This window comes from Tachyglossus aculeatus, chromosome 8, assembly GCF_015852505.1.
Source record: "Tachyglossus aculeatus isolate mTacAcu1 chromosome 8, mTacAcu1.pri, whole genome shotgun sequence".
NCBI lineage: Eukaryota > Metazoa > Chordata > Mammalia > Monotremata > Tachyglossidae > Tachyglossus > Tachyglossus aculeatus.
Window position 1 is genome coordinate 16,778,644 of NC_052073.1, and position 25,112 is coordinate 16,803,755.

A 25,112-nucleotide genomic window follows, 5' to 3' on the forward strand; every position below is an offset into this window, starting at 1 on the left:
CACTTTATCACAATTAAATAGCATAATACTTAGAGAAAATATGAGCTAGCAACTTTAAATAAAAATAAAATACCAACATCTCATTTCTTCTACAGATGATGGGCTTTCAGGCAAGACTTTAGGTGATACTTCAAGATGTACGTCTTTTTCAGAATCTGAAAATTTTGGTGATTCCTTCTCATCTTTTGAATCAGGAGAAACAATACCTTGAAGATTTTTACTTTGTGTAGCCTCGCTTTGGGTCTGAATGTTCTGTTTCTGAAATAAAGAACATGAATATTAAAACTGAAGATAGTATTTATAAATACTAGTATGCTTGGATGTATACAAAACCATATATGAGTAGATATCAGATGGGTACAATTAAGAGATGCAGCATGCTGTAGAGCAGCACAACTTACAAGTCCTAGATTTGAATCTTACATCCCTAGTAACAGTAGTAATAGAGTAGTTACTGAGCATCTCCTGGTTACAATGCACTACTTGACACTTGGCAAAGTACAACACAGACAAATAATAATGATGATGGCATTTATTAAGTGCTTACTATGTGCAAAGCACTGTTCTAAGCGCTGCGGAGGTTACAAGGTGATCATGGTGTCCCACGGGGGGCTCACAGTTTTAATCCCCATTTTACAGATGAGGTAACTGAGACACAGAGAAGTTAAGTGACTTGCCCAAAGTCACACAGCTGACAATTGGCAGAGAAATGCTGCTTTTCCCGCCCTTCTAATGGGAAAGACAGGCATAAAAATATTTGCTAGAGAAACTTAAATGAAGAATTGAATGAACAGCTTGGCCTACTGGAAAGAGCCTGTCTGGGGGTCAGGAGACCAGGGTTTTAGTTTCGGTTTGCCAATTGCCTGCTCTGTGACCTCGTGTGAGGCAATCTTTCAAACAATCGTATTTATTGAGCACTTGCCGTATGCACAGCACTGTACTAAGTACTTGGGAGAATATAACAGAGTTGGGTAGATGCGTTCTCTACCTGAGTGGGGTGAATAAAAGGTACACTGCTGTCCACAACACTTTCCATTCTATATATTTGTTCTCTTTACCCACTACCTTTCCATCTTGCTTTTCTATTCCACCCATGATGACATTCAGAATGCACCTCACGCTACCTCCATTCTCTCACTCTCACTTGTTCACCCAGCCTCAAACTCCCTTTCTACACAAATATCAGACCACAGCCCTGTTGCCATACTTCAAAATCATCCTAAAATACTACCTACTCCAGAAAATCCTTACTGTTTAATCCTCCACATGCATAACCCTGTAATTTCTACTGATGTAAGTTTTATTTATGTCTTTCTTCAGCATTTGTACAAGTGTATATTTAACACTGATAATTGGGGAATTGGTTAAGTGCTTCCTATGCACCAAGTATCATCCTAAGCACTGGGGTAGGTACAATGCAACTAGTGAGATTTATTTAGTACAGAACACTGTACTGAATACAACAGAGTTAGTAGACACATTCACTGCCCACAATGAACACAATCAGATTAGTCACAGGAGGTTGTAAAAAAATGTCCTCAGATAAAAAGATGATACAGTTTGATGGGATGATTGTAATGTTCAAAATGGGTCAAAGTTTTAGGAGAGTCATATGCAAAAATCCTCTCTCTATTGAAAATATCAAACAATGAGATTTTAGAGGTTTATTTTCTTTGACAACATTCTAGGTGAACTTTAAAATATAATTTTAGTGGACTGTAAAAAAAGAATCTAGTCATGTAGTTTAAACTGCTTACCTCTGGTAAATTCTCTTCATTGGAAATGAACTGCAATGAAGATTCCTGTTCAATTCCTGATTCAGAATTTGAACGATCCTTAGAATTTTTTGTTGTAATTGTTGCTCTTCTGGCACGTTTGGCTACTGGTGCTTCAGTAGTCTCATCTACTTCTATGTGTACTGGTGCCTTTGAGAGAGACCATTATTAGATCAGTATTTAAAATATAGACACAATTAATTAAAATTATCCCTGTAACAAGACTGATAAATGGCTTTAATTCAAATAATGAAATTCCCGATCTTTTCTCTTCACATGTAAACCAAAGGCAGGCAGACTCCCCAGCAACATTCAACAAATCCACCAAAGAAGGACTAGATCTAAGTATACATTTCAGTTATTTCTTTATTGCCCCTTCATTATTCCTTTTGAGATAATTTTTGGTGAAGCCTTGTTAAGAAACTTTGTGAACAAAAACAACAAATAAAATCAGATTTTAAAAGGAATTTCTAATTTCTAAGCAAGAAAAAATAGATTCCCAAGGGCAAAGTAATATGAAGGAGGCTGAATTTGGAATAAAAAACAATGGAAGGGAAAACGAGGAGAGTTATGTTAGACTCAGTAAAAATATAGAGTAGAGGTGATGTATTCATAAAGGTATAAAGGGATATGCAAATAGTGCTTTAAAATCATTTGCAAATTTTAAGTCCTACTCTTTTGCCTTAGTTTCCTCATCTTTTCACTAAAAAACTCAACATTAAAATAATGTAATAGTATTCTCACACAAACTTTAATAAGTAAAATAATTTTTAACTAAAGGAAATTAAACAGTCTGAGCTCCATTCCTCCAAATTTGAAGAACATGTGAGTTTTGTTCTGGATGGGGCAAAAATGTGTTAAATATAGTCAAATTGCTATTTCTATTTGATTTGGAACTCCATTGCTCAACCCAATCCCTACATATGTCCCATGAATTGCGGTTTTACCTTTGTCGGTTTTAGTTGCTCCCCGTTCACTGGCACAACTGGAGATTTAGAATGTTTTTCTGGAATTCAAAATTTAGATGTATATAAATATTGATACCAAGATTTACAAAATGTTTTATTTGGTATTATTACTTATCATTAACTATTGCCAAAAGTTTATATCAACTACTGGAAAACTGAATTTTGCTTTCTCTCAAGCTTCTTGTAAAAGCCTAAATATTCAGCTGCAGTTCATTTTCTAAAAACTATGCTATGGATGGTGAGTGTAACTGAAAAGACCAATGCATGACTGACATTCCCTTCTGCAGTGGGTGCATAAAAAGCTAGTTAATTCCTGTGCCAACATATTTGTCTCATGCAGGGCCTCTCTGTTTTTGCGCCTGCTTCTTTTTATCCTTTGTTTGAGAAGAACAATCTCTCTTTCAATCACTGACCAACAAGCTGACCTATCTTGCCTTGGTTTTCCCTCAACAGTACCACTTGCACTTCATATTATCTGGCTGCACCAGAAATATCCATGAGATCCCAGAAATATGGGAAGTGGGTTTAGTAAGAACATAATGAATATCATTACTACTACAGAAAGCTCTGGCAGGGACATCCGATAGCCAGAACTGGTCCAAAATGGGTGAAAGCCGAACTGGCAACATGAGCGTCCTGGCCTAGTGTTAATTGTCTTTTCCAAAATATTTCATGGAGTAGAAAGAAAGAACCAATTCTGCTGGGGCCAGGAAGTGGACGAGAAAGTGGTAGTGAAGGATGGGAGTCAATAACTCTATCTGCCCTTCTCATATCCTCTCCCTTCTTTCTGGATTTTAGTCTTTCCTTCTCCTGGTTTCCATATCCTTTTCTTCCTCCACTAGCCTCAACAACCCCGGTATTTCATCTCTGAGATGGAATACTGGGCTAGAAGAACCAGTAGTCTGACCTAGTATTACGATCCTGATGACCTTCTGGTCTCCCTCTATCCTTCTTTCTCTTCCACTTTGTTTTCCATACTTCTCTACCTCTCTCCAAGGTAGAAAAGTACAAGAGAGGTAATAAAAAAATTAGTCAATGAGAAGAGAATAAATCAGTCAGTCAATGGTGTTTATCGAGCACTTACTCTGTGCAGACCACTGTACTAAGCACTTGTCCCCACTCTAAGAGGAACAAACAGATATCAAAATAAATTGCAAGTAAGGGAAGTGATTGAGTATAATATGTACATAAGGGGATGCGCGTGAGTACCGAGGTGCTTAGGGGATGTGGACTTAAGGTCATAGGTGAAGAAGGGAGGGGGAAGAAAGTGCGGAGATGAGTGACAGACCCATTATAAACTATGAGTAGGAGAAAAAAGAGAATGGAAATGTCAATGGATGAGTGAATAAATGAAGTGCTTATAGAGTGGAACACATAATTCGATATATACAAAAAAAATTTATAGATGACTGTGAGTTCTGGAATGACCGATGGGGAACAACTGGCATGCTAATCAAAGAGGGAGGTGAAATACTGAGGGAAGTGAATAATGAGCAGAAGGAATGGCAGAGTAACAGCAAGCGAGGGTGAATTTGAAAAGGCAGAAGTGGGCCTGGTATCTGGATTTCCAACACCTGTGTTCTGTAGTATGAATGCAAGAGAAGACGAAGTGGACATTTAAAATGATGAAAAGCTGAGGAGTTTGGGCACTAAGAAAAGCTCAGAATTTCTTACTTGCAACCAACTGTTTAGGCTTCTTTGCAGTTTTATTTCTACTACATCCTATATGCTGTGGCTTAAGTTTTTGGTTTGATTCCTTCAGCAAATGGCTATCTGCATTGCTATCACCTCTGTGATCTGGGTCATTGCCACTAAAAGAATGCTTCTTTTCTCGTTCTCTTGCAGTCTATAAAATAGAAAGAAGTTTAATTGTTTTGAATTAAATTTCTAATTCAATATAAGCTTAAAAGCGGATACCTTATCTATTAGTAAATGACATGTGTGTAAATTTAGGCTACTAAAACAAAACTGATTTTAAGTTTTTTCAAATGTATGCAAACAATAAATACTTGTAAATACTTGTATTACCCTGCCTCTTTAAACTGATCCAAACTTCCAAAATAGCCTTTGATGATGAAAAATGTTCCTGTTAAACTTGATTCTCAAATTGGAAGAACTCTTGCTTGTTTAAATGTTTTACTCCTTCACAAGGCCATATCTCATTGCAGCATGGGGTTTAACAGCCAGATGTAGGAGAATCAGAACAATCAATGGTATTTATTGAGCACTTACTCTGTGCACAGCACTAAGCACTAAGTGCTTAGAAAAGTACAATACAGTTGGTAGACACAATTCCTGCCCTCAAGGACCTTGCAGTTTAGTGCAAGAGATGGACATTAAAATAAATTAGAGGTAAAGAAGCAACCGAGTATAAGGATATGTATGCAAATGTTGTGGGACTAGGGTGAAGTTGAGTACCAAAATCCTAAAGAAGTTGAGTACCAAAATTCAAAGGAAGTAAGGTGAAGTCATGGGCAAGGGTTAGGGAAGGCTGCATGGAGGACATGTGATTTTGGCAGTACTTTGAGGATGGGGGGAGTGCTGATCTTTTGAAAATGCCATCAACCAGCTGCCTGGCACCAGTCTGGATACCCATCTGCATCCGGAAAAGACTGACACAGCTGTTGGCTGTTGATGGAAATCAATGGTGATGGTTTCTGGCTAAAAAACTCAGGAGGGCATGGTCAACAGCTCGAGCAGGAAATACTGAAAGTAGCTGACAAAATGGGTTGCAAAGACTGCTTGCTACCACAGCAACTACCCTGGCAACTGGTCTCTAGTGTCCCAATACTATGCTGTGGTCAGTTTGGCCTATAATGGGTTTTGTATGTGAGAGGGTTTTTTTAAAAACATTTAAAATTTAGCCAAGTATAACTATTTCATTTTAGCTTTCCAAGTCACGCTCTGTGAAACCAGTCTAGATCAAAATTTTATGTTTAATTCTAACTCTACCGATTTTATTCTAGAAGTTACACTATTACATATCTTCCTGTTTTGCATTCTAATATTTTAAAGTTGATTTCATAGTTTGTGAAACTGTTAATGTTGTGACGGTCTGTTTTGAACTACTCTAACAAAGAATAAACAATAGTTTAGTGGTGCTAAGTTAATAATAGCTATAATAATAATAGTGGTATTTGTTAAGTGCTTACTATGTGTCAAACACTGTTCAAAGCGCTGGGATAGATACAAACTAAACAGATAGGACAATATCCATGTCCCATGTGGGGCTCACAGTCTTAATCCCCATTTTTAACTGAGGCCCAGGGAAGTCAAATAACTTGTATAAAGTCACACAGCAGATAAGTGCTGGAGAAGAGATTAGAGCCCAGGTCCTTCTGACTCCCAAGCCTCTGCTCTATGCACTAGACCACCCTGCTTCCCCAAGACTGTAAGTTTGTTGTGAGCAGGGAATGTGTCTGTTTATTGGTATATTGTACTCTTCCAAGCACTTAGTACAGTGCTCTGCACACAGTAATCATTCAATAAATAGGATTGACTGACGGTAGCTCCACGTGGGACATGGACTGTGTCCAACCTGATTACCTTGTATTTAAACTACTGCCTGGCACAAAGTAACCATAAAAAATCACTGAGAATTATTTATCAATCAGTGACATTTATTGAGCACTTACTGTGTGAAGAGTGCACTGTACTAAGCACTTGGAAAAGTGCAATACAGAAGAGTTTGTAGACACCTTCCCTACCCACAAGGAGCTTACAGTGTAGAGGAGAACAGACATTAATATAAATAAATTACAGGGGATATTATAACATTATATATTATATATAATATAATATTATGTATTATATTATAGTATTATATTATTTATTAATATAAATAAACTACACCCACGAGGGGTGTGGGGCTGAAAGTGGGGAGAATAAAGGGTAGAAGTCTGAGGGCCATGCAGAAGGGAGCGGGAGAAGAGTAAATGAGGTCTAAGTTGGGGAAAGCCTCTTGGAGATGTACCCTTAATAAAAAGGCCTTAAAGGTCGGAAGACATTGTCAGATATGAAGGGGGAGTAGTGGAGAAAAGTAGGAAAATACAAAAAAACAGCAGGAAAACACTCAGTAAGTATGACTGATTGCTATGCAACATTGGGAAAGTCACTTAACATCTCTGGGCCTGTTTTCTCTTAGGTAAAATACCTGTTCTCCCTCCCTCTTAGACTCTTGAGTCTTTGAGAAACAGGGATTGTTCTGATCTTTTTATCTTGTGTCTACCCAAGCACTTAACACAGTGTTTACATTTTTCCAGGCACTTAATACAATGCTCTGCACATAATAGGACTTGCACAAATATTACTGATTAATTAATTCATTGGTGGTTTGAGTAAAATTTCTGGGATTAGAAAGCTAAGGACAAGCCTGACATAAACCTAGATTAATCCTAAAGGAGACTTCACATAAAAAATACCTGGATACAAAGCCAAACCTTCCAGGCAATCAACCAGTCAATGGTATTGATCACATACTTGTATACAGCATTGTACTAAACCCATGGGAGAGTACAACAGAGTTAGTAGATGTGATCCCTGTCTTCAAGGATCTTACAATCCACTGAGTATCAGTTTATAAAGCACTTAAAAACAATTCTTTGAAAACTTTATTATATAGACTTACTTGAAGTTGTATAGTAGGGTCAGCAGATTCATTCACACTGAACTCATAAATATTACTTCTGAAAAAATGAGGAAACATTAAAATTAGAACTTTATAACTATGGAAGTCCTTCTAAAATGTTGACAGAGTGAATTCCTTACAGAGATTATTACTGGCAAAACGAGCAATTCCAAGGAGAGGGGCATTTATCTTAGGACCTGAAGTGTCCTGCACCTTCTGATGAAAGGGACTCTAAATGCCAACCACCAAATGGTGTAGCGAGGGACAGGTGGTTGGGATCAAAGGCCAGTGGCTGTGGAATTTTCTTTCTCACCAATCTAACCCATGTGGGCACTGGTAACTCAGGCATAGGATAGTCCATAATTGCAGCAGCAGCAGATGTTCTGGGAGCCCCACCACTGAATATTAATGTGGGGAGAATGGAGAAGGAGAGAAACTTAAAGATGAGACTCTTGTCCCCACTTCTCATCTGACAGGCCATACACTTTGCAAGTTACCTTATGCCTGCAACTTCTCTAAGAACTGTGTTAAAACACAAATTATTTAAAGTAATTACAATAAAAATGAAATTGAAGCAGGGTGGCTTACTGGATAAAGTATGGTCCTGGGAGTCAGAAGGACCTATGTTTTAATCCCAGCTCTGCCACTTATCTACTGTGTGACCTTGGGCAAATCACTTCACTTCTCTGTGCCTCAGTTACCTCACCTATAAAATGGGGAATAGACTGAGGGCCCCATGTGGGTCCTGTGTCCAACTTGATTATCTTGTATCTGCCCCAGAGTTTAGAACAGTGCCTGGCAAATAGTAAATACTTAAATGCCATTTAAAAAGTCTCAGACTCTAGTTTTTTTTAATGGCATTTGTTAAGCGCTTACTATGTGCAAAGCACGGGGGGATACAAGGTGATCAGGTTGTCCCACGTGGGGCTCACAGTCTTAATCCCCATTTTACAGATGAGGTAACTGAGGCTCGGAGAAGTTGAATGATTTGCCCAAGGTCACACGGCAGACATATGGTGGAGTTGGATTAGAGTGCATGACGTCTGACTCCCAAGTCTGCTTCTTATGCAGTTGTCATGCTGTTCTTTCTCCTTAGTCTCTAGATCTCCAGGTGTCCATTCCTCAATTGCAGGCCACCCATCTGTTCCACCCAGGTGCTCTGTAAGCCAGAAGGGCTACCTATATTCACACCTTATTTGGTATTTTCTTTATTTCTCCTCCTCTACGTAGTTTTTGTCTTCCAGTTTAAATTTGGTTTTTGTTCTGCCCTTTATTAGTAAGATGATTAAGTGGTAAAACTACTTTAGTACATTAAGTGGAGACTACCAATTGAAGAATTCACTCATCTATTAAGCGGTTACTGTGTGCAAAGCACTGTACTAAACTATTGGAAGAGTACAATAAAACAAACAGACACATTTCCTGCCCACAACGAGTTCACATCTTCAGTAAGTTTAAAATGTACAGCTGAGTACACTTTTCATAACTCCAAATGCAATTTACATTCTCTAAAACAGAACGGTGAGTAAAAGTTGAAGTTCTTTCCATACCTCTCCCCACCCCACTTAGGGGTTTCTTGGAGTGCTTAATCAAAGGAGGGATTAGGCTTTTGGTTTACAGCGTCTTTTCTAAAAGAGGTCATGTGCAAATTCTCATCATTTTGGAATCTTTGGTGTTAAAACTATGTTATTCAATGCAAAGCAAATGATATAAAATCTAGCTTTATAAGGGATTTTTTTAGTAGTCTTTCAAAGGATTTAGAGGAAAAATTAAATTATGCTTATAAAAATATTACTTACGATGAACATTCTTTCACATTAATAGATGTAGTTTTCTTCTGCTGTCTCCTGCTTTTATTCTTAGGTTTTTCCTAAACATAAAAGGTATAAGAAAATATATTAAAAATTTTATGTTGCTACATCCAAACAAATGAAAATGGCAGATTTTTCATAATAACTCCATATGTTAAATTTATTGTAATATTACTTGTATAAGTGGGAACTATCCTAACAACTGAAGCATAAAGCAATAGAAAAAGTGATTTTAAACAAAGCAAATCAGAGTAACACTAGCTATCCACTCTCTCAGCCTAGTTACACCTCCTCTCCCACCTTATCCAACCACCCAATCTGTTCTTTCATTAACAAATCTTATATTCTCAGTTACTCTTGAGACTGTCTTGTACGTTTAACCTATCTTTGTTTTTCTATCTGCCTCTCACTTACTATACAATCTTAAATTCTCCATGATTTCAACCACATTATCATCCTCTCTTGAAACATGGAGTCACCTTTCACTTCTCTCACTTATGCAATCAGGAACCAAGTCAAAATTACATCTTTAGTACAACCAACTCTTCCGCATAAACTCTTTCAGCCACAATTTTGAGGTTGTGCTTTTACCACCAAGTAAAAGTTCTGGAGTGACTGAGAAGCTTTTGAGATGCTCTTAAATACTGCTTTGTTTTTCAATTGAATGCTCATTTTATAATTTTTGAATGTTATTTGATCATTGTTTGAACTTATCCTTATTGTTGTATGTTACTGGCCTATAATCAATCCCCAATTAAATTTAGTCCACATCCAACAGTACAAATCATCTTTATGGTGATGCTTCTCACATCACAAACTCCCGTCCTCAAACTGATTGACTCTTATCTCTCACGTTGGCTCCGAGTTTCTCTGTCAGATGGTGCTCTCATTATTGGCTGCATTTTCTTGCATTGCACCCCACTTTACATCTTCCACATTACCTTCTCACTCAATCTCTCTCTCTAATCCATTAATTTGCTCTTTTTATATACAATGCTTTGCCACACCACATTCTTTCTCTTATTAATTTTACTAAAATTCTACTTCCTGCATGAACTCTCTCCCCTGTTCATTAGGAACCTCAAGACTTATTTTCTTATGTCCATATGTAACCTTTGGGTATATTTGTGTCTTTCATATAACTTCATGTTTACGTCTCTTCTTCATTGGACCGCAAGTTCTTCAAGGATAGAACTTAGTCTTTTTCTTTCTTTTTCTACTCTTAAAATTTATGTACAGTGCTATTCAAGAAGTAGGTAAGGAATAAATTGCTAAGTGATGGGGTGAAGATGCTAATGATGGCCAAGTACAGTAAACATTTCTAAGAATACCTAGGATGGAATTTAGTGATATTTCTTCAAAAGACATGTTATCATTTTATGATCATCAATTTTCAGAAGTTACTCTGGGACAGTAAGGGAAATTATTTGTTATTGCAGAACCTGTCCAATTGCCTTTTCCCTTCCTTCATCACAGGCTTAGAGAGCTAGAAGTGAAGTGATGGGAAAACTGAAGGAGGCTGGTCTGAAAAGCAAGAAGGTTGGCTGTATACTAGTTATAGGCAGGGAGCATGTCTGCTAATTCTGTTGAACTGTACTCTCCCAAGCACTTAGTACATATAGTAGGCACCCAATAAACTCCACTGCTTGATTGACTGGCCTAGGAACTGAGCCTCTGGCTAAAGAAAGACCTAGCAAAACATTATTCAAGAGAGAAAGCTGGAGGCACTCTAAGCAAAGTAAGAAGTATGAAGCATCTCGGTATTTGTGGCCATAAATTTGTAGCACATGCTAGTATTGTAAAAGACACGAGTTTTAAACTGCCCATTTTCTTTATGTTTACTAATAAAGTCCTGATATGGATCCAGTGACTACAGCACTGTCTTGGGAATCAGCAGAGCTGTATTCTCCTTTCACTTCTGCTTGCTGTGGTTATACCATCAGTGGTGACGTCTATGGGCAAAGTGTCACTTGGAAAAGTCCGGGAGGTTACACGGCTAGCAGGAACCCTGAGAAATAGCTCATTATCATAGATGTCAAAGACCACAGCAACCGCCAAGGCAGCCACCTGCCAAATCACAGCATTTTGGTACAGTACTGTACTCTGTTACAGTCACTTCAACCATCAATGGATCTCTGGCATGACTTGACAATGTATCTTTGGAGTGTTGGTAAGTGAAGAGTAATTGGGGCTATTTTTAGGTAATAACAATAACTCTGGTGCATAAAGTTTGAAAAAAGGAAAAAACTATAAAAGGACAAAGATGCAAGATTTTCTGAGTAATGCAAGAAAATAAAGGCCGGGGAACTTTGGAAGAGGCACATAAAGTACACTTGTTGAGAGTGTGAATACCTGGTCCCTGGAAGCGACTTCCAGACTAAAAGTAGCTGTATTTCAGTGATAGGTAAAGTGGAACCCGGGAAGAAATAATATTTTATGATGTTTGTAATGCATTTGAAAATCCTGATGTCATAACAATTTTTATTGTTATCAATCAATTGTATTTATTGAGCGCTTACTGTGTGCAGAGCACTGTACTAAGCGCTTGGGAAGTACAAGTTGGCAACATATACAGTCCCTACCCAACAGTGGGCTCATGAGGTAATGCAAAATATCACTGGAGAAAGAGATTTGAAAGTTCATTCAGGATGTAAATTAACACAGTCCCACAGAATTTGTTTGCTCTAAAATAACTTAAAAGTAAGCATTCCAAAAAACTAAGAATCTTTAAAATAAAATGGATAACTGAACTACATATCACTAATAAGCAAGTTTTGTACTTCATTGATCATCATGGACTAACTAAAATGATAATGTGTCATTTGAAGAAATATCATTAAAATCATCCCTACTAATAATTTATATCAGGTAAAACATCGCTATTTACTTATATTGTCTCTCACCCTCCAGGCTGTAAGATCACTGTGTGAAGGAGATGTGAATACCAATTTTGTTGCACCGCACTTTCTCAAGCACTTAGTATACTTCTCTGCATAATGATCAATGGTATTTATTGAGTACTCACTATGTGTAGAGCATTGTACCATGTGCTTGGACCAGTATGCCCTCAATAAACACCATTGATTGGTTAATGTTGACACTGGATTTATAGTTTTAAAAATCATTGGAAGGCTAGAATTATTCTTCTTAATATGTTTTCTGGGTATACAATATGACCATTTGAATAAGAAGTTTAATTGACATCTAATACCAAATTTTGGAGAGTTTCCTAATGATTGAGGCATACCACACTGTTCCCTAAAGTAGGTTCTTGTCTAAATGTCATCTTCCAATAGAATTTTACTGTTTCATGTTTTCTAAATAAAACATCAATGGATTTGTCAGTACAACCTTAAATATAATGATACTAAATACTATATAAATAAAAATGTACATTTTATATGAAAATTTGCTTACAAGTTTTTCTCTAATTATAATAATAATGATGGCATTTATTAAGTGCTTACTATGTGCAAAGCACTGTTCTAAGCACTGGGGAGGTTACAAGGTGATCAGGTTGTCCCACACGGGGCTCACAGTCTTAATCCTCATTTTACAGATGAGGTCACTGAGGCCCAGAGAAGTTAAGTGACTTGCAAAGTCACACAGCTGACAATTGGCGGAGCCAGAATTTGAACCCATGACCTCTGACTCCAAAGCCCGTGCTCTTTCCACTGAGCTATGCTGCTTCTCGAAGTGCTATATTACTCCTTCCATTATTTGTAACATGATCTAGAAATACAAAAATGAGTGTTTCTATTTAACCTTCATTCTAGTCTGAATTTTTCTAGGTTCATAAGTTCAGATATAATATATGACACAAAAATTTAACCTACCTTACTAAGAGGTAAATCGGATTTATTTAAACAGGTTCTACCAAAAGAAAAAAGAATAAATGTTAAAAGCAAAGCAAAAGTTTATAGGTTTCTAAATGATAGTGATAAATTGAGCTGGGAGAGTTTTAAGAGCATATAAAACAATTCACTAAAAGATGAAACTAATAGCAATTCAAGAAAGGTTTATACGGATTAAGGAAATTGCTAATGAATAGATTTGACAATGGTGAGCTTTACACATTAGAGTGGTAACTCTTCACTAAAAATTGATACTTTAAATTCAAATGTTCATATTTCCAATGAATAATTCACTAGTTTTTTAAAAAAATTTCTCAATTCACATTTACTTAATTCAAAAATTAAAAGAAAAATATTATCTAATTTTAAAATTTATGTTTACAAAGAGGATCCATTTCCCAAAGATACAATGTGTGAAGCACTGGTCTAAGCCCTGGGGTAGAAACAAGTTAGGTTGGACACAGTTACTGTCCCACATAGAACTTACAGTCTTAATCCCCATTTTACAGATGTGATAACTGAGGCACAGAGAAGTTAAGTGACTTGCCCAAGGTCACCAAATCCACTCTTCAAAAAAATGCCAACCTTCATTTCTAATCCTCAAACTTGTTGTTGCCACTGTTGAAGACAGAAAGCTACATTGGAAGGCCCAGTGCTCTAATCCAATAATTGCATATTTTAGCTTTTCATACTCTCATTTCACATTTATCCACTTCTAAAATAAGACATGTTATCAACACACAAAGCACATTCTTTTTTACAATTTGATATGATTTAATCAAAAGTAAATAGATTCTTGCTTCCTGCTACATTACTCTAAAACCAATTTGACCCTAAACTGATGACACACACTCATCCCCTAAATTCTGTTTCAGAGTAGAAAAACTAGTTAGTTCCTTCAACCATCTTGCTGTCACATACCTCCCAACTTAATTTTGGCTATCCTTCCTTTTATTTTTCCCTTTTTTTTATCCCTTCACTGACATCCCTTTTTTTTTTTTGCTGCTGTTTAAAGTAGTCAGAGTAGAAAAAAGTCCATAGAAAAAGGAAGAAAGGGAAGGAAAATTCAAAAGCAAACACACACTATGCTTCTATTCTTTTTCCAGCACTCTTTGTCCTTGGCTCCATCCCCTGTTCTCATATTGGTTTTTCACAAGATGTGAGTGAAGAAGGAAGTTGAGAATAAAAAGTCTCAGCAGTCAGAGTATGTGTTTGAAACTGCTTATATTTTTAATATGATCCTTAGCTTTTAAGTGCAGAAAAATGGTCAATCTACCGCCATTCTTTTTGGTACAGCAAGATGGATATTTACTACATATTACCTTAATAATTACCGCATTACCTTAAACAATAAATTAACAATAATTTATTTCATACCTGTTTGTAGCTAGAGGTACTTTGGATTTTCTTGACGATGTTAACTCCTCTTGTTGAATGTATCTGTTATTAATTTTGTTTAGAAATAATGCTGCTTTTACATTAAATTCTCCGTCCATTGCTTTATTTTTCTGCAAGAATATTTTTTTAATTATTGTACGAATCCTATTGGCTCAGTAAAAAAACAAGTGAAAGGGAAAAGATAATGTTCAAAAAGGGGAATCTGGATCAAAAACCAAATAATTGTGGTATTGGATTATTGTTGTTGCTGTTGATAATGAAAATGATTATAATAGTAATAATAACAATGAATGTGATACTAATAAAGTGGTTGTATTTCTTAAATGTTTACTATGTGCCCAGAATTGAACTAAGTGCTAGGGTAGATAGACAATAATTAGATTGGTCATCATCACTATTCCACAAGGGGCTCATAGTCTAAGTAGCAGGGAAAATATTTAATTCCTGTCTTATAGATGAGGTAACGAGGCACAGAGAAGTTAAGTGACTTGCCCAAGTTGCACAGCAGGCAAGTGACAGAGCCATGATATGGATTGATAAATGCCATTTTGAACACTATAGTAAAATAGCATGACATAACTGATACAAAAAGATTGTTAAACCCAGAATATTACTGGAAAAAAGATACAGAACACTCTGAAATGGAAACCTACCATTTCTTTAATTTCCCAGTCACGGTCATTAAACTCAGATGTCATTACTCTTCCAGATTTCCCGGGACCTTCAGCATACTGTCCAATAGCGGGCTCTTTTGCACAACTTTCATTACTCAAATTGCCGGTCACCGTTAAATTCTCAGTATTTATGGGAGATTTTCTTGCTGTTCTATTTGAAAAAATGGATTCAAAAAGGCTTCAGATTCAATAGGTAATTTATTTTTCTTTGCAGTGTAATGGCTGTCTGATGCAAATGTGTAGAATCATTTAAAAAATGTTTGTGGATTATTGTTGCTTTATGCATGTCATTTTTCTCCCTGCATACTATTTTTACACTGATTTTTTTACTCTCCTGTGTCTGAAAATGCTCAAGAAAAAGCTTTTCAATTAGAAACTTCTTCGATGTGTAATGAAGACAAAAAAATTCTCATTAAAATTGTCACTTTGAAATAAAAAATTGAACTAATACCTAAAATGGACTGAACATAGCCAAAAATAATTTTTTTTTCTCTGAAGAAAAAACCTTAACTTTCATAAAATCTATATCCTGTTGAGGTGCTTAATCTCTGTTCATTTTGAGTTTTTATATTCCTTTCCTGTGTCTGAAATATAGACTCTGAATTGGTGTTATTTTCATCATCAGAGATTTCCAAAAGACCAGGTAATCTGTAATGATGATGATGGTATTTGTTAAGCACTTACTATGTGCCAAGCACTGTTATAAGTGCTAGGTACTGTAATTACTCTATTACTGTATTAATACTAACTGACCAAAGTTATATCTTTAAATTTTATTATTCTATTATTTGTACCTTTATATTGGCATCATTTGTCTATTAAGTTTTCCAACATTTATTTAAAAGTGGCTATATGGACACTGTTCTCAGTACTTATTTACAAAGTCAATTTCACACTGTATTTCGGACAATGTTTCCTAACCGAAGAATAACAGCAACAGCAGTGTACTTTATGAAATATAATCAATGATTAGTTGATATGAAAAAAATGCTCACTTTATGGAAGTAAATTTCCAAAAAATTACTGTCCTTGCCATGTGTCCTTCAAAATCTGTTGTGAATAATAAACAACAATACTGAAGCATAAATATGGAGTAATGGCTTCAATATTTTCAGTTTATGATTTAATAACAAGATTGTAGGTTTTATTAATACTTACGAAGGTTTATTCTTTTTGGTAACTGCCACTGATTCAGGCATGATCTCCAAAAGTTCATCTAAATAAAACACAAATTATTTTTCATTTTCTTTTGAATTTAAGGTCAAAAGTGAAAAAAGTATATACTTAAATCAATCTCAGATGTGCTTACCCATATTTTCATGCTGATCATTCTGTATCAATTCTGAATCTTTAGCAACTATGACCTGCTGAAAAGTGATAAGAAATTTAAATCTATATTTAGTATTGTTTTTCTTCTATACATTCTTTAACAAAACTTTAGGAAATTTTAAAATAATTTTGCTCCAATAGTAGATATAAATTGGGTGATATACCTATTTCAACCAAATGTTTTTTCTATATTACAACGCTATTTAGTCTTGGGATCCTAGAGAAATCATTTTAACATCTAGAGAGGCGGTAAAGAGGAGATTAAGCTATAAGAAGCATCTCAAGTGGCAGAGATCCAGCCTGAAAATTAGCTGGTGAACTGACAACTTTTTGAATTATCTTCCTGCAGCAGCAATGCTCTCCCCACCACAACAACCCCAGTTCCCCCTCCCCCTTTTCCTGCCCCTAGATATACCCTCAACTGTAATTTACTTTATTTTTAGGCTTGCTCAACTTAATTCTCAGATCCTGGTTCTGGTGCCTCTACACTCAGTGTGGGAAAGAGCATGGGTTTGGAAATCAGAGGACCTGGGTTCTAATTCCTCCTCTACCACTTGTCTTTCGTTTGACCTTGGACAAATCACTTCAGTTGTCTTGGTCTCAGTTCCCTCATCTGTAAAATGGAGCTTCAGTACCTGTTCTCCTTCCTACTTACAATGTGAGGCCCAAGTGGGACCTGATGATATTTTATCTAACCCAATGCCTAGTACAGTGCTTGGGACTCTGTAAACACTTAACAAATGTAATAATGATAATAATACTCTACACCTCTGCAATCTCAAAACTACTAAAATCATCATCATCAATCGTATTTATTGAGCGCTTACTGTGTGCAGAGCACTGTACTAAGAGCTTGGGAAGTACAATTTGGCAACATATAGAGACAGTCCCTACCCAACAGTGGGCTCACAGTCTAAAAGAATTAAAATCATTCTTGGCAGAGATCCAGGCAGGATGGAAGACTCCTCCAAGTTATTCTAGAATGTGGAGGCATCAGGAAATGAATTTTGACACATCCCAGTATGTTTTTCCATTACATTCTGATGTTAAAACTGCTGTAAAATTTTCATTCCAAAATTATGTTTTCTTTAACCACAAATTCCCTCCATTCTTGGTTACCTTTCGTGGTTTTTTGGGAGTGCTAGTTCTTTCCACAGAATTAAGCATTTTCGAAGACAACTTCTTGCTTTTCTTTTGATGGGATGCTGAAAACAAAACAGTAACCTCATACCATTACTGTCACGAGGAACATTTTTCATAAATCTGTGTCTATACTTAATTTGCAGATACATTTGCTTCTGCAGTATTTCTTCCAATTGGAAGACATCAGATTCTATGTTTTATAATAATGGATACCAAGAAAGTTAAACTCATTAAGATTTTCAGAAGGATCGTTATAATACATTTTTTCCGCAAATTGAAATGTTTACAGCACTTCTAGTGACTATGCTTTTAAAAATGTACAACTTACATTTCTTGCTTGATTCCTTTGTGCTCTTATTAGGAAATCTGTGCTTGTTAGAAATCACTGTCACTGCTTGAGACATTTTCACTTTGTCAGGAGTAATCCCCTTAAAAATATTATAAAACATTCTGTAATTCATGTAAAATACACTACTGTCTCCTAAACTATTTAGAAATTCAATTTATATGTGCTATATAACAATGATGCCAAAATACCATATTTACTCTCATAACTGCCCCATTTTTTGCATAATTTTTGTTAACATTAAAACCAGGATCGGGCTATTACATGGGTCATATAAGAATTAACTCTAGCAATATGGGGAGGAGAAATGATAAAGAAAAGAGGAAGAAAGGAAGGGAAGAGGGTGGACATTTGAAATTCTTACTTCTACTGCACATTCCCAAGTGCTACACACAAAAGACAGGCAATGACTTCAAACCCCAAACAACCTTTCTTTTACTCCGCCAGAGCATACCCATTTCATTGAAGAAATTCCCCATCCCCTCAATTATGCAACTAACATAAGTATGTTTTCCTAGAGGATTTTTCTTTCTGTTCTAATATGAAAATAAAACAGAAATTTGGTCTATAACATTTCTACCAATTTTGTTTGCAACAGATTATGATCATGCAATGTACTTGGTGCTGAATGTATCTGCGGTCCTCTTGATTAGTAACTCCTACAGTTACAGCTACTGGCTCTCTTCTGTTGGCTTTCTGCTCTTCCACAAGTGAATTGTGATCTCCTGGAACTAGCGTCTGTTCAGAATATTTGGTAAACAGAAAATGTAATTTTTACATTTAAAATAAAATTTTAACTTCTGAAAATAATTGGACTTGTAGAAAATCTGTTGGTCCTTTAAAGTATGCATCTCCATCCATTATTACCAACACTACTGGTGGTTTCTCTTTTAAATTTCCTAACATATTGTTTCCTTTTTAATAAGCTAAGAAGATACAAGAATCTGCCAGGTGTTTGCTCACAAATAAGCTATTAAAACCAAATAAAAAGGGATCAGAAACAATGAGCGCTTAGTACAGTGCTCTTCACACAGTAAGCACTCAATAAATATGATTGAATGAATGGCATCCAAAGTGTATTATTTTAGTTATTATGAACACTATCAATTCTATAACAAAAAAGCAGCATTTTTTTGTGATAAGAAAACAGTTGTGAAAGACTATTAAATGATCTTTTTAGTCCCAAGTAACTAAATAGCATTTTGGAGCAAAGGTGACTTAGCTTGCCGGATGCCTAAAACACTTTTTCCCCACAAATCTCAACTTCTGTACCCTTTAAAATATGGGGAAACTGGGGTCAATAACCAAAGAGTTCTTCTGCATTATATTATAGAACTTTCAATACTTAGGGAAATATTCATTTATTCATTCATATTTATTAAGCTCTTACTGCATGCAGAGTACTCTACTAAGCACTTGGGAAAGTACAATACAACAATAAAGAGTGACAATCCCTGCCCGCAATGAGCTCACAGTCTAGAAGGTTCACCTGAAAACAGATTTTTGAACCTTACTTCATATATATCTTAAAATGTAACTGAACTTGTGACTCTTCAACTATTCTATAACCATTCTAGAAAAGCAGATTACGGGATTTGGGGCTCAATATGCAAAATCCTTAGATTAGCTGCTTACAACACTCGAAGTGCAAAACTCCTCAAATCACAAAACAGAATGTTTCCTTCCTAGTATCTGACTCAGTTCCTTACTAATGTTCAGCATGGATTATTGAAAATGTTTGTGAATTAGAGAAATAAAATGCACATGCTAAGAAATTTGTTATCCCCTTCTCCTATCCTGAAATTCAATACTTTCTATGATACTGAAAACCCGCAAACTCTCAATTCATTGGTTCATTCGATCCTATTTATTGAGCGCTTAGTGTGTGCAAAACACTGTAGAAATTACAGTAGAGAAGAATGAAAGTACTTGGTTCTGATTTGTGGGATAGACACATAACCCTGCAATCCCTGCCTTTTCCCTCTTTAGACAGCATATTTATTTAAGTGTCCTTGTACTTCCCAAGCACTTAGTACAGTGCTCTGCACACAGTAAGTGCTCAATAAATATGATTGAATGAATGAATGTCCTTCAAAGTTGAGATGTTAAATATCATTTTCATATGTTCACTTGATATTATATTAACATAATACCATATTGAAAAGCAGCCTTGCTTATTGGAAAAAATATGGGACTGGGAATTAGAGGACCTGGGTTCTAATCCCAGCTCTGCCGCTTACCTGTTGTTTGATTTTGGGCAAGTCACTTAATTTTTATGTACCTTAGTTTCCTCATCTGTAAAATGACTATTAAATACTTGTTCCCCTGTCGCCATACTTTGGGATCCATGTAGGCCAGGTATTGTGTCCGACCTGATTATCTAGTTTCTGTCTCGGGGCTTAATATTTGGTAAGCAATTAATACCACCCTTATTATTATCATTACTAGGTTTCCAATCTATTCTGTGCCGAAGCACTCATCAGTCTGTTCTTCCTAATACTAAGAAATTAAATAGGCTGGACTCTATAACGAATCTAACTCTTTTCTTAATCATGCTTCGGCTAAACAAGCTTTTACTAAAGGAGAATACCTGCGGTTGTTCTTCACCAAGAACGACATGCAGTGTTGTTTTGGTAGTAGAAATTGCTTGCTTCTTGATAAATCCCTAAAAATGCAAATTATTGAAAGTTTTATTATTTTTGCCAATTAATATTTCTCTCATTCAGAACATTAAATTCTTTGCTTCCTTATCAAAGACATGACCTTGGAAGACTAAAAAGATTATTTTGCCTAAGTTAAAATAATCATATAGTACAAAAAGTAATTCCTTGAACCTCAATTTCATAGAGACTTTTTAGATTACATATACATATTTCAGATTATTTCAGATACATATGAAAATGTATGAGAAAAATTAAACTTGCCTTATATTTTTCTGTGCCATAAATTCGTTGAGTAATATCAAGGATATCTGATGCAGTATCAAAATAAAATTTAATTTGTTTCCCTTTTTTCTTACAAATGGTGACCGTATTTTTTAGAGTCAATGTTAATAACTTTCTTGCATTCTTCACTGTACAAAAATGAAATATTTATTAGATTTAAAACACTACTTCTATTGAATGGTGTACTAATGAATTAAAGGGACATGAACTTGATCAAAATTAAGCACGCAGCTAAATATGCAAACTGTGTACGATTTTTACTCAAACTTTTTATTACTGAAACAATTATTGTACAATAAAAATTAGTTCTTTCATTTTGGCCATTTTTGTCCTCAATCGATCAAAGCTAATAGTCTGAAACTGTTTTCAAAAAGTTATCTGTAGAACATCCAGGTATAGATACTGATTTCAATATTTTACTCATTTCATGTAATTAATTTTATTTACTGTAAATTTAGCTGTTCTTTATTTATAAAGCTCACACCACTAGCACTGAAGATGATGACCTAGCATTAAACAGAAGAACAGGGAAGCTAATCCCCTTCTCTCTTTAGTTTTGTCTTTTTTCTTTTTCCCCCTTTATACTGGTTTAGTCCATCTAAGGGGCAGGAGTTCTGAGAAACCCCATAAGATCCCACTTTCTCTGAGAAGTTTTCTCTGATTAAGTCACAACATCCCACAACCCAACAGTATCCTTAGGACTTACATATTTCATTCTAATCTCCGGTACATTAATACATGTGAATTTGTATAATGATTTATTTAGTTATTTGTAAAATGTATTACTTCAGTGATTTCATCCTGACACTTTTGTACTACTTTTGTTCTTACTATTCCTACTAATTGTGAATTAATTTTTGTCTGTTCACCTTATTATATTGTATTCATTGAGAGCAGTGAACTGGTGTCTTGCTTCTGTGTGCTCTCCCAAGTGTTTAGTACTGTGCTTAGCCCCCAGTAGAGACTCATAAATACCACGGATGGTAATAATGATGGTGAAGCATAGTTCCTTTGCCTCATGCCTCCATTTCCCTGTACTGATTTAGCCTTGGAAATAGAGGGCTAAAGTGTTGTTCCACTGCCTCCTGGGTAATATGGAATGGACAGTGAAATTTCACACACATTAAAGCACATGTTTCCTCATAAATCTTAAATTCATTTTTTTACTTTTCCACCCTTTCACTATCTGCAACTGGCACCTCCATGACCAAACTACTTTTAATTGTTAATAGTCACAATAGTTAATTGTGAAAAGCCCTGAATTGTTAATAGTCAGTACATTGTGAAAAGCCCTGATAATAATGGTCAAACTGGATCCTGATCATAAAAGGGTAGTAAGGTGAACGATTTCTCTTGTTTCCTCACACTGTCCCAATCCAGAAAATTGGGTTTCTAGAAAATCATGACTACCGCTTTCTTAAGATATTAATGTTAGGTAGCATTTTTAAAACATTGTGGCATTTCCTCAGCGTTCTAAATGCTTAGTAAAAAAAAAGTGGTTTAATTGGGTATATTTTCTTTAGCCTGTAGATTGTATTTTTATTTACTTCTTCTATAACACTCCCCCAAACAGCAAAATCCAAAATCGACATACAATTAAGTCCAAATTCCCTTCCACATCTTCAGAGAAGGAAGTTATTAGAAACGGGAGAATTTTGAATCAAATCTGCATTAAACTATTTTGTGTTTTTCCTTAACAATTAACTGCATTGGGTGGGAAAATTTAAAAAAAAAATGTATCATATGTAACACTGACACCAACTGTTACCCATGAATTGGGAGTATGGAGATTAAAGAATGATATTGAAAGATAAGGTTCATTCCCAAAGCATTTTAGGCAAAGTAGACAATGAGGTGAGCAATATAACAACTGTTTCACAGAGCCAAACAAGGACCAGTCACTAAGATAGTGGCACAATTTGTGCTTCACACTCCCAATCTGGCAAACAATATACCTGCAATGACAATGGGATAGCTTGGCTTTGCAAGATTCCAAAGCTGAGAATAATATATCCTTGTCACCCTGAGGGGAAAGGAACTCTGAGGCCATGGCAGGGCCCATATTCATTGCTGACCCTAGCTAGGGCCGAGATTGGACTCTTTCCCAACTACCCCTAATCTTGAGATCAGGAATGAACTTTAAATGGCTGATGGCAGGGATGTATTTCTGTCTTGTACCCTCTCAAGAGCTCAGTGCAGTGCTCTGCACACAGTAAGCACTCCATAAATATTGATTTTACTTCTTTTACTTTTATTTTTGTCTCTCAAGCTCTTTAAAGCAATGCTTTCCATAGTAGGCATTCAATAAATAGTATTGATTGATTGACTTTGCTTGGAAATAAGCCTGCATCAATCATGGCCTTCTTAAACCTTTCCAAGCTTTAGTTGAATTGGGCATAAGGAAGTCTTCCCTGGCTACAGGCAGAAACCTGGAGATATTCCTCAGGCCACATATGCTTGTCTTGCCTTTCTATCCCACTTCGGGTATCTCTTTTATCCATGTTTGTCATTCTTTTCTCTATTTCTCTTTTCCTTTTCTGCCTATTTCTGTGTTCATCTCTGTGACCTTCTGGCTGTGGCCTTGGGTCTTCGGCTCTGGGTGTGACTGCTTTCTCTTCCTCTGGAAGACCCCCACTTCCTGGAAAATTCACCTCTAATTCACTCAAAATTAGAACGAAACACAAACATACAGTACCTTCAAGATTATATACTTCTACCTCATTTCCAGGAACACTTAGTGTTTCCCACGGATGTTCCTGAAATTAAAAAAAAATTGAAAATAAAAGCTCAAATTATTTACATTACACCCCCAGGTTACAGCCACGCCTCATGATACTACAAGCTGAAGATGTGGTCATTATGGTCTGATACCCAACCCCATGCTTCAACTAACCCTTGTATCACATTAATATGCACTAGATGCACACATGAGAAGCTATGATCTTTCTACCACCAGCTAAAATTTTGGGATTAGCATCAATTTTCCCTGTCTAGCATCATTTTTTAAAAATATGTATACATATATATAAAAACATATAAAATATGTAAAAATGATAGAAAAAGATATTCATCGAGAGGTGAGTTCGAAGTTGTGAAGAGCTGTTCAGAAGGAGTTGGTACTAAAAGACACATAATAAAGACAAGAAGAAGGATATTGTTCTATCTAGATTAGACAAATTCTTCACTAAAGATGGAAAACCACCTTCAAAATCAGCAGTTTACACTTTGAAGTTTCCTGCAAAGATTTATAATCATAGTACAACTCCAAATGTTACAATATTATGCTTTAGATTACTTTTAACAAATATTAAACAATAATTATGCTTAATGTATACAAAGTGGCCCAATGCTGTCAGTAGTTATAAAAATGTAGGCCACCACTTAAAAGAATTACTTACTTTGAAAATTTTGGCATCACTGGCTAGTTTACTTCTCATAAGAATGGACTGGCACTGGAAGGAGAGAGAAATTCAAGGAGCACTGGATAAGTCATACTATTGCAATTTCATTCCTCCCTCAAAAATCAGAAAACACCAGGAGTAAAGATAAGATACAAAATATGCTACTTAACTGATGGCATCCCATACTAATGAGCAATAGTGTGGGATTTGGGCATTAATTAAGTTATTATGCCAAATGATATCTCCATTATAATTTTAAACATAAGAATAATAAATAATAAAGGAAAATTAAAATATAATGGCTAATATTCCTGTAAAACCTAAATCTATAGAACTGTATGGAATTTTATGATAATAATTATGGCATTTTTTAGACATTTACTGTGTGTCAAGCACTGTTCAAAGAACTAGGGTAGATAAAAATCAATCAGGTCAGACACAGTCTCTGGCCCATGTGATGCTCACAATTTAAGTAGGAAGCATAATAAGTTTTGAATCCCCATTTTACAAGTGTAGACAATGAGGCACAGATATGTTAAAGGACTTGCTCGAGGTCTCACAGCAGACAAGTGGCAGAGCCTGGATTAGAACCCAAGTCCTCTGACTCCTAGGCCTGTGCTCTTTCCACTGAGAAGAAACTATCTTCTTAATTGCAACATCTATGGTTGCACAAAAAATTCAGGTTAAAAATGTTTCCTCAGCTAAATGCAGAACACCTTTAGAATATTTTTTACAATAAAAATCTTACATTAACAACTTCTGAAGTAATGCAGAAGTCTGCAGTACTGAAAAATACTTCCAAAACACATAATATAAAACGTTTTGATTTTTTTATCATGTG

General features: G+C 35.7%; 1 protein-coding gene across 5 annotated transcripts in view; it reads right to left on the reverse strand.

The window, feature by feature from the left end:
* SYCP2 (synaptonemal complex protein 2) overlaps positions 1–25,112 on the reverse strand; it is a 53,999-nt gene that overhangs the window by 11,506 nt on the left and 17,381 nt on the right. For 3 of the 5 annotated variants that reach the window (XM_038749970.1, XM_038749972.1, XM_038749969.1), the window contains exons 14-31: positions 24,269–24,322; positions 23,566–23,626; positions 20,850–20,998; positions 20,516–20,590; positions 18,544–18,663; positions 17,908–18,007; positions 17,556–17,641; positions 16,417–16,474; positions 16,266–16,323; positions 15,087–15,258; positions 14,413–14,543; positions 13,018–13,054; positions 9,170–9,240; positions 7,371–7,428; positions 4,418–4,589; positions 2,723–2,781; positions 1,758–1,925; positions 78–258 (exon numbers count right to left, since the gene is read on the reverse strand). In XM_038749970.1, coding sequence (XP_038605898.1) covers positions 78–258; positions 1,758–1,925; positions 2,723–2,781; positions 4,418–4,589; positions 7,371–7,428; positions 9,170–9,240; positions 13,018–13,054; positions 14,413–14,543; positions 15,087–15,258; positions 16,266–16,323; positions 16,417–16,474; positions 17,556–17,641; positions 17,908–18,007; positions 18,544–18,663; positions 20,516–20,590; positions 20,850–20,998; positions 23,566–23,626; positions 24,269–24,322 — 1,810 coding nt within the window. The remainder of the gene's footprint in view (positions 1–77; positions 259–1,757; positions 1,926–2,722; positions 2,782–4,417; positions 4,590–7,370; positions 7,429–9,169; positions 9,241–13,017; positions 13,055–14,412; positions 14,544–15,086; positions 15,259–16,265; positions 16,324–16,416; positions 16,475–17,555; positions 17,642–17,907; positions 18,008–18,543; positions 18,664–20,515; positions 20,591–20,849; positions 20,999–23,565; positions 23,627–24,268; positions 24,323–25,112) is intronic. The other 2 variants (XM_038749973.1, XM_038749971.1) reach the window with 2 other exon arrangements.